The sequence below is a fragment of the Microtus ochrogaster genome, chromosome 26 (assembly GCF_000317375.1).
Source record: "Microtus ochrogaster isolate Prairie Vole_2 chromosome 26, MicOch1.0, whole genome shotgun sequence".
NCBI classification, from domain to species: domain Eukaryota; kingdom Metazoa; phylum Chordata; class Mammalia; order Rodentia; family Cricetidae; genus Microtus; species Microtus ochrogaster.
Window position 1 is genome coordinate 10,437,237 of NC_022025.1, and position 13,315 is coordinate 10,450,551.

The 13,315-nt window shown below is 38.3% G+C and overlaps 1 protein-coding gene across 1 annotated transcript in view; it reads left to right on the top strand.

Moving 5' to 3' along the window:
* Positions 1-13,315, top strand: part of Sema3c (semaphorin 3C) — a 153,791-nt gene that overhangs the window by 125,277 nt on the left and 15,199 nt on the right. Inside the window, exons 13-14 of the mRNA XM_005358340.3 lie at positions 8,852-8,940; positions 12,056-12,097. Of these exons, the coding sequence (XP_005358397.1) occupies positions 8,852-8,940; positions 12,056-12,097 (131 nt within the window). The remainder of the gene's footprint in view (positions 1-8,851; positions 8,941-12,055; positions 12,098-13,315) is intronic.

Genomic DNA, 13,315 nt, shown 5'->3' on the forward strand with positions numbered 1-13,315 from the left:
AGGAGAAGAGAGGAGAGGAAGATAAAAGGGAAAATAACTTTAGTGAGAGATCCCAGCTGGAGCTGCTGGTGGCCTTTTGGAAATTACAGAGCAAAGCACTGGTTTATAACAAGTTTGGGTGCTGCTGGAACACGCGGAGACCAATAAGAATTGGCCAAAGACAATACGCTCAGTTATATACAGTGTCTCTAAACTTTACAGCAAAGGTTCACACAGCTTGTCTCCTTTGATCTTGAGCAGCCTGTCAGGTGTGAAGGGAAAATGCAATATCCATATTTTATAGACAAAGGAAATTTTACAGGCCCCAATTTTGAATCGCCTGTGTAGGGACATGATCTCCCAAGCAGCTGCTCCCCAGTGTGCAGCTGGGCAAGCGGCTCTCTCACCACCAAATGCTCACTGCAAATAGCAGATACAGGGCATAACTGCGCTCATCCCAGGACGCAGTTGTGGGAAGCGTCTCTTCTAACAACTGCTGTTGGGGAAACACAACTGTGGTGTCCTTAATTAGCAGGGTACTCTGAGCCCCTCTTCTTCTGGGGATTTACAAACTGCTTATTTTAAAACATGACATGGTTGCACTCTATAGTTTTACTTGAATCAGCCTCTTGGATGTTTTTGTTTGTTTTGTTTAAGTTGCAAGTGTTTATTGTAAAAACATGTTTATAAAAGAAGAAAAATAAATTGTAGTTTACCATTTCTTCTTTCAAGCAATGTTGTTAATATCTAGGCATTTCAATCTGGCTTTTGTATTCTGCCAGTTGAAGAATTATAAGGCTGGGAAAATCTCAGGGGAAGTATCAGACACAGCACACAAAAATTAACTACTAAAGAAATGCTTTTCTGAGGGATATGGAAACACACACACACACACAAAGAGAGAGACAGAGAGACAAAGACAGAGAAACAGAAACAGAGAGATACAGAGAGAAAGAGAGAGAGAGAGAGAGAGAGAGAGACTGATAGACATATAGACAGGCAAAGGCACAGAAAGAGTAGCAGGATAAACAGAGAGACACAGAAAAAAAAAACCAGCAAGGCACACAGAAAGGCCCTTTCAAACATGTGGAACACTGCAAAGCCTGAAATCTGAACTCTTCTCAAGGGCTGGGGATCTGAAGGTTCTTTACTTGGGTCTTTTTTCCCTAACTTAGGGTTGTTCACTTTGAAGAAAAACAGGAAGACGATAGGGTCATAATTCAGAGGAAAACATACCCTGAGCCCATCTTGAACTTAGCAGACGGGTACATTGACAGAAAAGGCCTACTGACGTGAGACAATTCCCGCCAGACCTTTAGGCCTTTTTCTCAGGTCGGAAGTGTGAAGAGGGAGCTGGAAGTGTACTATCTTTACTACCTATCCATGGTGTCTCTCTTGATCTGTCTACCTCCTAATGATCTTTCAAAATCCCTACCCCCTCAGAATGTACTTTAAAATTCAGAAAATTTTGAAGAGGAAGCATCAATGTATACATGTATCAGATGCCTTGAGAGTTCTTGACCATACCTCATGATAGCGCACAGTACGATCTTCTACATAGAAATTTTTAACCCAAACAAACCAAATGACTTCACATCCATACAGGTCAGACTTTATAATAAATTAGTTAAAGGACCTATTTTGTCACCATAAGATACATATCTTAAATAGACAAAAGCACTACAATGTTCGGAATCTAGGGCTGTGTATAGAGTTAGCAAACGATCTCCTATGGAGTGTGATCCTCAACTCACAAGCAAGTTATTATGTTCTGAATGCAAACTTATCTTACAGGGTCAGATATTGCAAATAGATAATTTGACATTACTTTGTGTGTGTCTGTGTGTGTGAATATCATGTTTTACTGTCACCTGGATCCCGAGTATTATTGCTTGTGTGTTTGTTTATCCAAGTTATCAGGGTTTAATGATTCCTAAAACAGGAAGGGAAGATAGTATGGCAGGTCTTCGATATGGTTTGAAGAGGTCTCCTTGAATCTTTCCTAGGTATTTTTGTGACTGTTCTCCTTAGGAAGGGGATGTGGGGGCTGCACTCTCCTGTTAGTATTGGCTGTATTCCTGATCTACTGTGGCAGTTATATGTTGTGCACCTTCAGTACCAGTATCCCTGGACTTAATGGAAATGACCTTGTTGCCCTTGGATCTGTTACCTTCTCCTAAATCGAACTCATTATTATTGTAGGGAACATACTATTGCTTTGACATTGACTATGGTAGGTCTTTCTCTCTGGTTGCTGGGTTTAGACTCTGTATGTAAACCAATCTAGTTTTGCAGAAAAACAGCTGCACGTTATTTCCTGATCCTTGATAAACCAGGTTACTGATTTTTTTTTTTAAGTTAGATCTAAACAAGGTCTTCACTTTCAAATATGACCTACATAAATCTCAGTCTTTTGGTGAGATCAAGAATCATCAAGGTGTTAATAAAATCAGAGTGAGGCTAGCATTTTGGTTTCCAATAACACTGCTTCCCTTCTTCCCTCCCAACGAGTGCAGAACCTCCACTATCCCCTCTCTAGTCAGCTCGGGGTCACCTTTCCAGTCATCTCAGCCCACACAGACCTCACCCAGCTAAAAGACAGCCCACCCCTGCTCTGCTGCTCCAAATTCCTGTATCTGCTTTCCATCCTGGTGTGATCTCCATGCTGGCCTCGCACTCCCAGAACCTCTTGTGGGAAATTGACCCAAGGCCGGAAGTGCGGAGATCCCGAAAGTTAGCATGTGAGGATCCTGGGCCACATGATCTAAAAAAGAGTCATCTCGGGGCTGGCAGGATGGGTCAGCGGGAAAGGACAGGTGTATCCAAGCCAGAGGGTCCACGGTGGAGTCTTACAAAGCATGTGATAATCAAAGGAAATGGAGTTCTGGAAGGAGTTCTGGAAGGTGTCCTCTGACCGCCTCACTCACTTGTGGTGAGGGTGCATTCTGAGTGCTCTTTCGTAATTAACTAACTAAAGCAGGAAGAGGTCCTCAAATAGCCTACCATTCTTACATTGTTCACTCTGGGAAATTTCTCCAGCAGCCTTGATTCCATTGGCCAATGGTCACAAGCGCCCTCCAGAAAGGTTTTCCTCTTATTTCTTCCAAAAGTGTTTGCAGTATACCTTTTTCCTTATTGCCATATCCACTTTAGCTTTCATCAAACAGTAATTTTGCAGATTGGGTATTCTTGTAGAACTTCATAAGTCATATGTTTGCCTGATTTTTTTATCTATCTAAAATTTATTGATTGTAATATTACATAGAAGTTTACACAATGTTTGTGTTATAGAGTACATAAGTTATTTCATACATTAATTACAAATGTGTTATTTCAGCTTAATTTTTACAACTGGAAAGAAGATTTCATGAATCTTTATCAAAATTGATTTGGTGGTTCCACTTATGATGGATATAGATCAACTACAAAGAAGTTAAATACATTTTTATACTGTTTGTCACTTGGGAGTCTCATGCATTTGAGCAGGCATATGTTTTTCTCTAAGCTTATACATATGTAGTGCTTCTAAAAATTCCTGCTGTGATTTAACAGGGGAAACAACATGTGTATTTTTGGTAAACTCTGTAGGTGACTTTGGCTGAGGTAATCTGAAGGCCAGATATTTGAAAGTACGTAATTGAGCATGGCTAGGGATGCTAAAAGGCCAAGTAAAATGAAATGCTATTAGCAAATGAAACTTAAAATCAAGGACTCCTTTTCTACTTATTTTTCTTATAAGGCAGAGAAATATTATAACTTTCTGAAAAGTTCTTTGCGCCAATAAAATCCTTTTTAATTTAGGTACACCCCAGATACATTCACAGCTGTGTGACCCTATACACTCTTGCATCAAAAAAATACTGTGAAGTTAGCTTGGATGGGTACTGCCACCCCAAGTGTGTCCCCTTAAATGGAGACGCTTAAGATGCTATTTATGGCCAAGGATGTGGCAGTCAGGACCTGTGAGACCAGTGCTGGTGCTTCAATCATCTGCCAGGAGTGGGGGAGAATAATACTTGTTTTTCTGTATTATTTTCCAATTATAAAGGTAGGAAGAAAAGAATACAGCAGCAGTGATTTGGTCATCAAGCGGGAAAGTGGCTCCCACTTGGAGTGGATGTTTAACCAGGCTGCAAATGCCACTTGATTAGACCCAGTTTTTGAAGTTGCGGGGGTTGGCGCACTCCCTTCCAGTCTACAAAGCTTCCACTTGCCTGAACTTTTCAGTTTTTGCTTGGCTTTACCCTTCTGTTCTGTCCAAAGATGAATTGAATGTAAAAAATATGAGGGCATGTTTTTAACACATCTGTTTATTGTTTTATAATGTTTGATTTTAAAAATAAATGCTAGAACTTACGTGACAATTACCTAAAGTCACATCCAATGCTGCAGTGTTTGACACCCTGGGTCACTGAGCTGAAAAGAGAAAAAGCAGGAAGAGATCAGCATTCAATTTGGGATTGTGTGTCTTTTCTCAAGTGAGTATGGCGCCTTCTTCCTTGATGTGAACGATTATTGATTACCCCGCTCTCAGAATCACAACTGTGTGAGCAATTTGTAGGGTAGGGTGAAAAATAAAACCCAGTGTCCCTGTCTAAAAAAATATAAGTAAATAAGACTTTTAAAGAGGCTGTAAAAGGGCATTAAATCAAGCTTCTTGCCTCCCTAACCACAGGTGCCTATGTGATTGTGTCAGTGACACAGGGAGGAAGCCAGCTTCGCTAGAATTCTTTCAGGAGTTAACAACCACTGGGAGGGGGAGGGACTAGATCTGATTAACGTGGCCTTCTTCCTCCATTCCAAAGGCAAGCGCAGCTTGTTTCCAGGGAAACCTGAGGACTTCAGTTAATGTGTAACCAGGGGCTAAATACCAGTGCTGACTCCAGTGACCTGCTGAGTAATGACCTCTGCTTCAGGACTTGCTTTAGACAGCCAGCACCTACTGTGTGACACCTGCAGGCTGGCCTCCTGAGTAGGGACAGACAGAAGAGCTGTTGAACAATTATTGCTGTGCTCCCTTACATTACATTCTCAAAGAAATCTAGATAGCATAAAATAAACAGTTAGAAAAGATGCTTATTTAGGGAGGCTTCTTTAGATACTTAATAAACAAAAGGAAATTAAATCAGCACTGTGTGTTGATCATTCTGCTGTTATCTTTGTGTGAAGATTGACATCATGGAAATCACTTCTAAGATTTGTCTTGGTTACTCCCACGTATCCTCAGTGATTTAATTGATTCAGGGATCTTCATCTACATGAAAAAGAAAGCTACTTCGATGATGGCCAAGTTTAGTGGGTGAGCTACAGAGAGGCAAAGAGGTTTCACCTGCTGAGGGTAGCCTATGTACCGGACCACACATGGTTTTAAATGGTTTCTATATTCCTATTTCTCAGTCAGAATTCAACAAAAAAATGGCCATACACCTTCCCCCGGCTAATTAAAACAACAAAAGACTTTCATTTGGGAATTTAGGAGGCAGAAGTTCATTGTAGCATCTTTTGGCTCTGCTTTTTATGTTGCTACTACCTCTCCAAGGGAGTTTCTTGTATAGCAAATGGAATGATTCTAGCAGAGCTATGTGCAAGAATTTATTACCCCATGGAAGAGACTCATGCTGGGACTTGTGTATTTGCCCACTCCTTGGATGCTCTTATGGGATATCTTGCATGTAGTGGGTAACGAACAGAGGCGTTTTTTAGTATGTCGACTGAGAATGGGAGAGATGTTCCCAAAAGCTGCCTGTTGATATTAATACGAGAAGGGAAAATGATTCGGCATAGTTGTAGTAACCGACAACGGCTGCAGAAGTGTCCTTACTGACTCTGTTGACACGGAAGTCAACTGAAGCTGAGGAAAAGGAGTGGAAGGCAGCTTCACTGTAACTCTCTTGTGGGCGCGAGACATCTCCTAAGATAAAAGAACCACAAAGAGAGGATTTACGCTAGTGCATCCTGCCAAAGAAAACTATTCTGAGCACCCCAAAAAGGAAGATATCTGATAACCACATTTTCTTCAAAAGAAAAGGGACAGAGATGGCTTTATGTGGGTGTCAACACTGGGAGCTTCATGACAATTCTGGAATGTACATCTCACAATGACTAACATTTTATGTGAGCTCAGGACTTAAAGACCCATAAACTCTAGACTGAACACTTGAGTATTATCTCTATTTTTTCTTTTATCTCCTCTGTCTGACTGAGTGGAGACCCTCAATAATTTTTTTTTTACCAAGTTAATAAGGTCAAATGGATGGCAGATAAACCAAATATATTTTATGGTGAATTATACAGCCTAAGATACTGCAAAAATATTTTCCATGTTCATCAGTACCAGATAAATTTTCTAAAATCTAAAATAAAAAAGCAAAAGGCAAATTATATCCTACTTTTTATTATGAGTGAGTCAAATACATGTTCTTAGTCATAATTTGTCAGCTAATATTACAGTTCTTTTTATATTTTATCAATGGGTAAATGAAGTACCTTTACCAGAAACCTTTTTGAAGAGATTGATAATTCATTAAAACCTTTGCTCTCCTAGAATACTAACACATTATAAGAAGAAATTAAGAGGCATATAACTCATCTGAGAATATTCAACCATTTTTCTTTGATATTGCAAAGCAGATACTGTGCACATATTTTCTAAACTGCATGGCAATTTGATAGGGTTATGCATTATGGAACTGCTAAAGCAAGCAACTTTTCAGAGCCGTTATGTCTTTGAGAGGCACTGTGATCAAGATACAATATACTTTAAAGTAATTCTTGTGGCTTGGTCTCCAAAGCCTCTCCTCGTCCTCTGCTCTTGGAGGATGCTGCCAATAAAGGCAAGGATGCTAACAGTCCTTACACACTAGAAAAGACTATAATCTCTAACATTACATTATCTATCTGATTGGATACGCTCATTCCTGTTCTGACTTCTTTAAACCCTTAGGATCAGTGACTCACATACTCAAAAAGTAGCATCTGCGTACATATACATGCACACCCACAAACATAGACACATACACTCAGACACCCATGAGAGGCAGCAGTAGGGGAGGAAAACTACACATTTTTCTTTAAACTGTCATAATCTCAAGGTTCTCCGATTAGGGATTTTGGTTCTATGATATTCTTCTAGCTGTCTACACTGATCATTTTGATGTGTTGTCATTTGAAATTGAGGAACATCTGTAACCACAATCATCCATTTTCCATTATGACATATTTGTGTAGCATCTCTAAGAGGCTTCTTAGTACAATTTTTTTATTTATATTACCTCTAGAACCAAATACCCCAAATCATCACATGGGTTGAGTTAATGAAGCTCCCGAGAGAAGCAGAATTAGTTTGTGAATTCCACCTGGAGTATTCGGTGCTCTGGGACCCTCATTAAGTTTTAGCTTGTTTCAGCAGTGAATTGCAGTCACAGAATGAACTTAAAAATTTCTGCCATCAAACGCTCATATGCTGCATCCTCAAAGTCTAGCAACTGTTCAGAAAGCACCAAGTCCCACTGTTCCTGACATCTTCAGGAGTTGTCTTTCTTTTTTAAAATCATTGTCCCGTTTTGTAAGCCATGATTTTTTAAGTAAGAACTTTTGAGAATCTTTCGATAAGGTTTATAAAATGGGAATTGGAAACGCGAATAGGATATTTTATGTCAAATTCACTCGTATTTGTAGACTGACAACCAGTGTTAAGGTTTAAGATTTGTAGTATCAATACCTAAATGATTGCTAGCTAAAAAATTCTGCACAGTTCACTTCTACTTAACTTTTCTCACGGACATTTCTCAAAACAATTAAAAAAAAAAAACCCCAGCCATCTTATCTGCTGATGGTAGATAATTAAAAGTTTATTGTCACAACTGAGAGTATTTTTAACTTGATATTATCATGTAGCTTATGAATTATTTTAAGAGCAATTCTTTTCATTATCTTATTGTTAAATCTTAACTAGTTTTTTCAAATCTAACATTCATTCATGTAATTGGGTAAAGCAAAAAATCATATGCATAAAAGTGTTTACATAACTATGGAACAATCTGAATTATCTTACCCTAAGGACCATTTTCTGCACTGTTATGAAATGCATACTGCTATTATTCAGCATGGCTACAGGATACAAGAACATTTTCACTTTATATTACTTCGGACCACATAATTTCATTTTTTCACCTATATTTTAAGAACATGCCAAATTATAATTAAAATCATATCAGTATGATTATTCTATAAATGGTACCCATGCCTGAAATAAAACAGTTTATGTTTCTCATTAATGTTTCCTATTAAACTGTCCATTGTAATGAGAGTGAGATATTTTACCCTATCTTACCTCAAAATCATAGATCAATGTCTATTGTTCAGGACTAGTGACTTTATGCTATAACAATAGCCGATCATTTCTACTAACACTTCCTCAGATAATGAAATCAATACAGGTTAAATGTTAGCAAAATGGTAGTAGAGTATCATTTCGTAATGCTAGCTTGGAGAAATAAGGAATGTTTTTAATGACTGAACTTAATAATTTCTATTGTATTTCAAGAGTATATACTTGACTCACAAATCCTTTTACAGATTCATTTGTAATTGTGCACATATGTGAGGATGGGTGCCTGACTCATACTTTTGAATTTACACGAATGGATATCCTTCCTGAGCAGCTTTGATTTTACACTAGACAAAATGAGAGATTGCTATATTTTCCTTTAGTTGTATATATTCTCAATTTAAACATATGGGATTAGACATAAATTCAATCTGTTCTAAACAGTAATTGCTTAACATGTAATCTATTTGAAGACTAGGTGCTTGTGTTAAGAATCCTTCAGGCAGTATTCTGACAGCACCTCCTTGTCCCTCTCCCTTCTAGATCGGGGCACTGTGCAGAAGGTGGTAGTCCTTCCAAGCAACAGCTCTGTCAGCGGGGAGCTCATTCTGGAGGAGCTGCAAGTCTTTAAGGTTTGTCCATTACTTCTTCCTATTCATCTCAACACATGCATGATGATATCATTCCTTTACTCCTCTAGCCAGTAAAAATATCCAATGAAAGATTAAATAAACAAATGCAATAATTTATACGAGCAGAAAAGCATCAGATAAAAGGAGAAATAGAGAATAAATATTTTTGTGAAGTATTTTCTCATACTTCAAGTTGTCTTAACATAAAAGGCTAACATTTTTTTTCCAACTGTCATCACAATTCAAAGAAACTTGGTCGTCATTATTTTTAATAAATGAGCCGCTATGGCCAAGGTCTTGAATAGTTTGTTATGCACGGGTTTTTATCATTTCCCTCAAGTTACTACTGTAACTTGAATGCCTTCAGATTACTGATTGCAGATAAGCTTCCTCATATTTTTGCAAACCAGTCATAAATAAAAAACCTGCTGTTGTTTGATTGCTTTCCATTCAAATGCCACTCTGGTTGAATCAAACCAAAGTTCCTTCTTGGTTGGCACTTGAAGCCTTCTGTCTTTACTTGAGATTTCACTATATTGTTCTCCTTGAATTGGGGGAAAGAAAGAAAGAAAGAAAGAAAGAAAGAAAGAAAGAAAGAAAGAAAGAAAGGAAGGAAGGAAGGAAGGAAGGAAGGAAGGAAGAAAGACAAGAAAACAAAAGCAAAAGTATACACAGAATCTCTCTCTAAGGTCTCTGCCAGTCAGGACACAAGCCCAGAGGCCCTTTCCTTCTTCCTCCTTTTAACTAGAGCTTGTCACTTTCACTGCAATCTGGTCTCCAGCTTGGGACCTTCCTACCTCAGTTTCCCAGTGCTGTGATTACAGAGGAGGCCACTAAGTTCAGCCACTATTTCCTCTAGTTATCTGGGAACCAGCAGAACTGGTTTCCTGCCTTGCTGGTTTCTTAGAGTGGCTACTGCTGTTACACAAGTGTCCTTCTTACCTGCCTTGGAAAACTGAAGAGATAGGCAGCTGAAGAACTGCACGGAAACCTTGGCCTGGATTCAATCCTTTCCTAGACATTATTTACACCTAAGTCAATTAAGACACCATGGCTCCTGGAGCGCAGAGCTGGCCACTCCCTGATTTTACTCAGTGGCACCTCCGACCTCCCAGAAGCAGACAGAACAGCTCTGGCCCAGTTAGCTGTCTTGCTTAGCTGTCCTGACTTGGAATGTATTGACTCATTAATTAATATCATTATTGTGGTTACTAAAACTATTGGTTTCATAAGCATTTAATTGCTTAAGATACAAGTCGGTTAGATTTCATTATTAAAACTTTAAATTAAAAAAATGTACCAAAGAATGGAATGTAATATAAGTCAGAGGCACACCAGCTACTTTCCAGTGTGTTATTAAATTTATCACTTTAAATATTTGATTCTAACTTGCACTAGGTTCTTTGTGACTGGCACATTAAAATTACGCCCATCGGGTAAATGTTTTACATCCTTGGCTTTGTAAAGAAGCTGAGGGCTTCACTGTATTAACTAAAATTGGAGTACACATTATGCTTTTTTTTTTCCTCATGAAACCAACTAGGAACAAGTTGGTGATTCCTGAAGATGACAAAAAGTTACATAGTGCAAACACCTCATTTTTAATACTGCAGTATCTTTCTGGTTATCGGGCAATGTTTAATGAAGTGAGTTTGACACACGTCTAAACATGTATGTTATGGAAGAGCCGTAAAGGCATGCACATTATTCTGATCAAGTAAGAACTATGTATGGGCTGTTACATGACGTGCTCCGTGGTTATCATCAAGGGGAAGAAACTCTCAGTGAAAATACACAGACAGTCAGGATGCATGCAGGAGATGTCGTTCTAAAAGGTGTTGGAACTTCCTTACTGATGCCTGTGTGGTTTTCTGATAGAGCAGAGTCAAAAGACACTCTTGGCAGATGCAGTCACTGTCTTTGGCATGTGTTTGTGTCTCATTTCTGAGGTGAGGTAAAAGTGATTGAGTGTGCATGATATATTGCAATGGTCATGAAAGGAAATAATGGATTTATGTAGGAAAAAATTCCTTAATTACGTATCATATGGAAATGCTGTAGAGATATTGGTGTAACTTTTGAAAGAATAGGCAGACTTACTACACAGCACAGAAGCATAACGTCTTTCTTTAATCCTACAGTCATGGTTGCTGAGTGTCTATTTACAAAAGGCTTACACTGAACTCAGACACAGCTCCGCTAGTGGATCTGGTGACTGTAAACGGTCACATCCGTCGCCCATGTACGTGTGTATGTTAAAAAAGGATAACAAAAATTGTTGCCACTGAGAATTAGTGATGTCTGCTTTTACTTCATCTTAAATAATTAAAAACCTATACAATCCAAAAAAAAGCTATAGTGTTGGGAATAATTTAATTTCAGAGTTTGCCTCTGCTTAAATCATCAAAGTCTTCGTGGATCACTATCAGGTTACCAGAAATTTAAGTTTAAAACTAATTATAATAGTTAGGAAGTAAAGTTATCAAGTGGCTTTCAGAAAAAATTATCTTTGCAGTGTACAAAAAATTACCTTTGCAGTGCAGAAAAATTGCCTTTGCAAAGACCAAAGATTTTAGATTCTTGAACAACTGATTTTAAAATTACAGATATTATAATTATTATAACTGACTTTATAATTTTACAAAAAAAAGAGGCCTTTCTATCTATGTATGTTTTTGTTTCACCAGTGAGAACTCAATAGCATGGTTCAGTCTTATACATTGTAAACAACCCGTGTCGGGAGCAGAGTAATGATTCCTGAAGACTGTGTTGTGAAGTTCTCCCTATCATCGCTATCCCCCACCTACACACCCAGATCCAACCCTCAACTCGATGTCCCAAATACGTCTTTCAGTTATCTCATTTGGCAGTGCATCTTAAGGCCTTTTGTGTTAAGTGTCTGTAAAGCCGTTCCTTCTTTCGGGTTCAGGCACCTGTTATGTTACACAGCAAGTCCAGTCTTAGCCCCAAAGAAGAAAGGAAGTTTACAGAGAGATCATGAACTAAGGGAAAAATAGGGCATTTTTATTTTTGTTTTTACAAAATTTGAATTTTTACATTCAAAATTGCTTTTCAGATCATATGAGCAACTAATATACATTTTCTAATCTTTTAGAATCATGCTCCCATAACAACAATGAAAATTTCATCTAAGAAGGTAAGAACTAGCCCACTTGTTTTGCATAAATTTAATGAAAGAAGATCATATATGCTGAAAGGCATCCCAGAGTATTGTATTTGCCATACCTTCAACTATTAGGGCGTGTGAGATTCATTCACTATGATAAAAATTAGCATTCTGAAAATAGAACTTAATATAATGCTTGGCTTTTGTAAATCAAGGCTTTCCTACCAGTGAGAAGGAGTGATCTAGCCACTTCTGTTTTCCTGATATCGTCATATCTTTGAAGTAATCATGCAATGCTATATCCTAAGATGTATACATATATCTACAAAACCCTTCATATAACGCTATCTGTGCATTTGAGGAAGGACTGAGTGCTGGCAATTGACAAGAGCTAGCTAATCTATGTTCTTCCTGAACATGAAAATACTCAACGATCATGAGCAGTTGACGACAATTCTAGTTTTTCTATGTCTGTGATGTATTCTGTTCCAATTCCCATAGGTAATGCAAAGCCCTAAGAGCGACCTCCCTAGAGTCAGATTGAGACAGCTTTGCATGCATTTGAATCTCCACTTGACTATAAATTACTGGCAAGTTGTTTAACTTCCCTGACCTAAGCTTCTACATCGAGAGAGCAATGTCTTTCTCACAAGTGGTGGACGTTAGCTGCCTAGGATAAAATGACACGAGTTAGTGCTGTCTGTAAGAACCTTGGATTCTATTTTTCTTGGAGTAGAGACCAAAGACTTCAGATGCTTGAGCAACTGATTTTCTAATTGCTGTGCTCTTTGCCATAGCCAAACTCCTAGAGAGACATGATGTGGTATTCATAGTCAGTCTGGTGCTCTTTGCACTTGACCAAATTTTATGAGAACAAATAAATATGACATAATGGAGTTAACGATCTCATCTGTAAAAATGTTTGCATGGAGCATAGCAAACATTTTCCCAAGTAGCAAGAAGTCATTTGTCATTTGGCTAATGTCCTATTGAGCTGATCTCAAGTCTGAATTGTCTTTGAAGCCAGCAGGGAGGCCTTTTGTTTACGATGGCTTGGTGGAAAGAGACAATATAGAAGCAAGATTCAAAATCTTCATAGTCATTTTTGTGTCATGGTAGTCGTATATAAAATGTATGCCTTGGCATATTTATAGGTCATATGTTACGGCTGGTGTTCAACATCTTATGCTGCAGATAGGCTAATGTGTTTCAGTGGACAGTTAGCCTCACAGCTAGGGTAGTGACTTG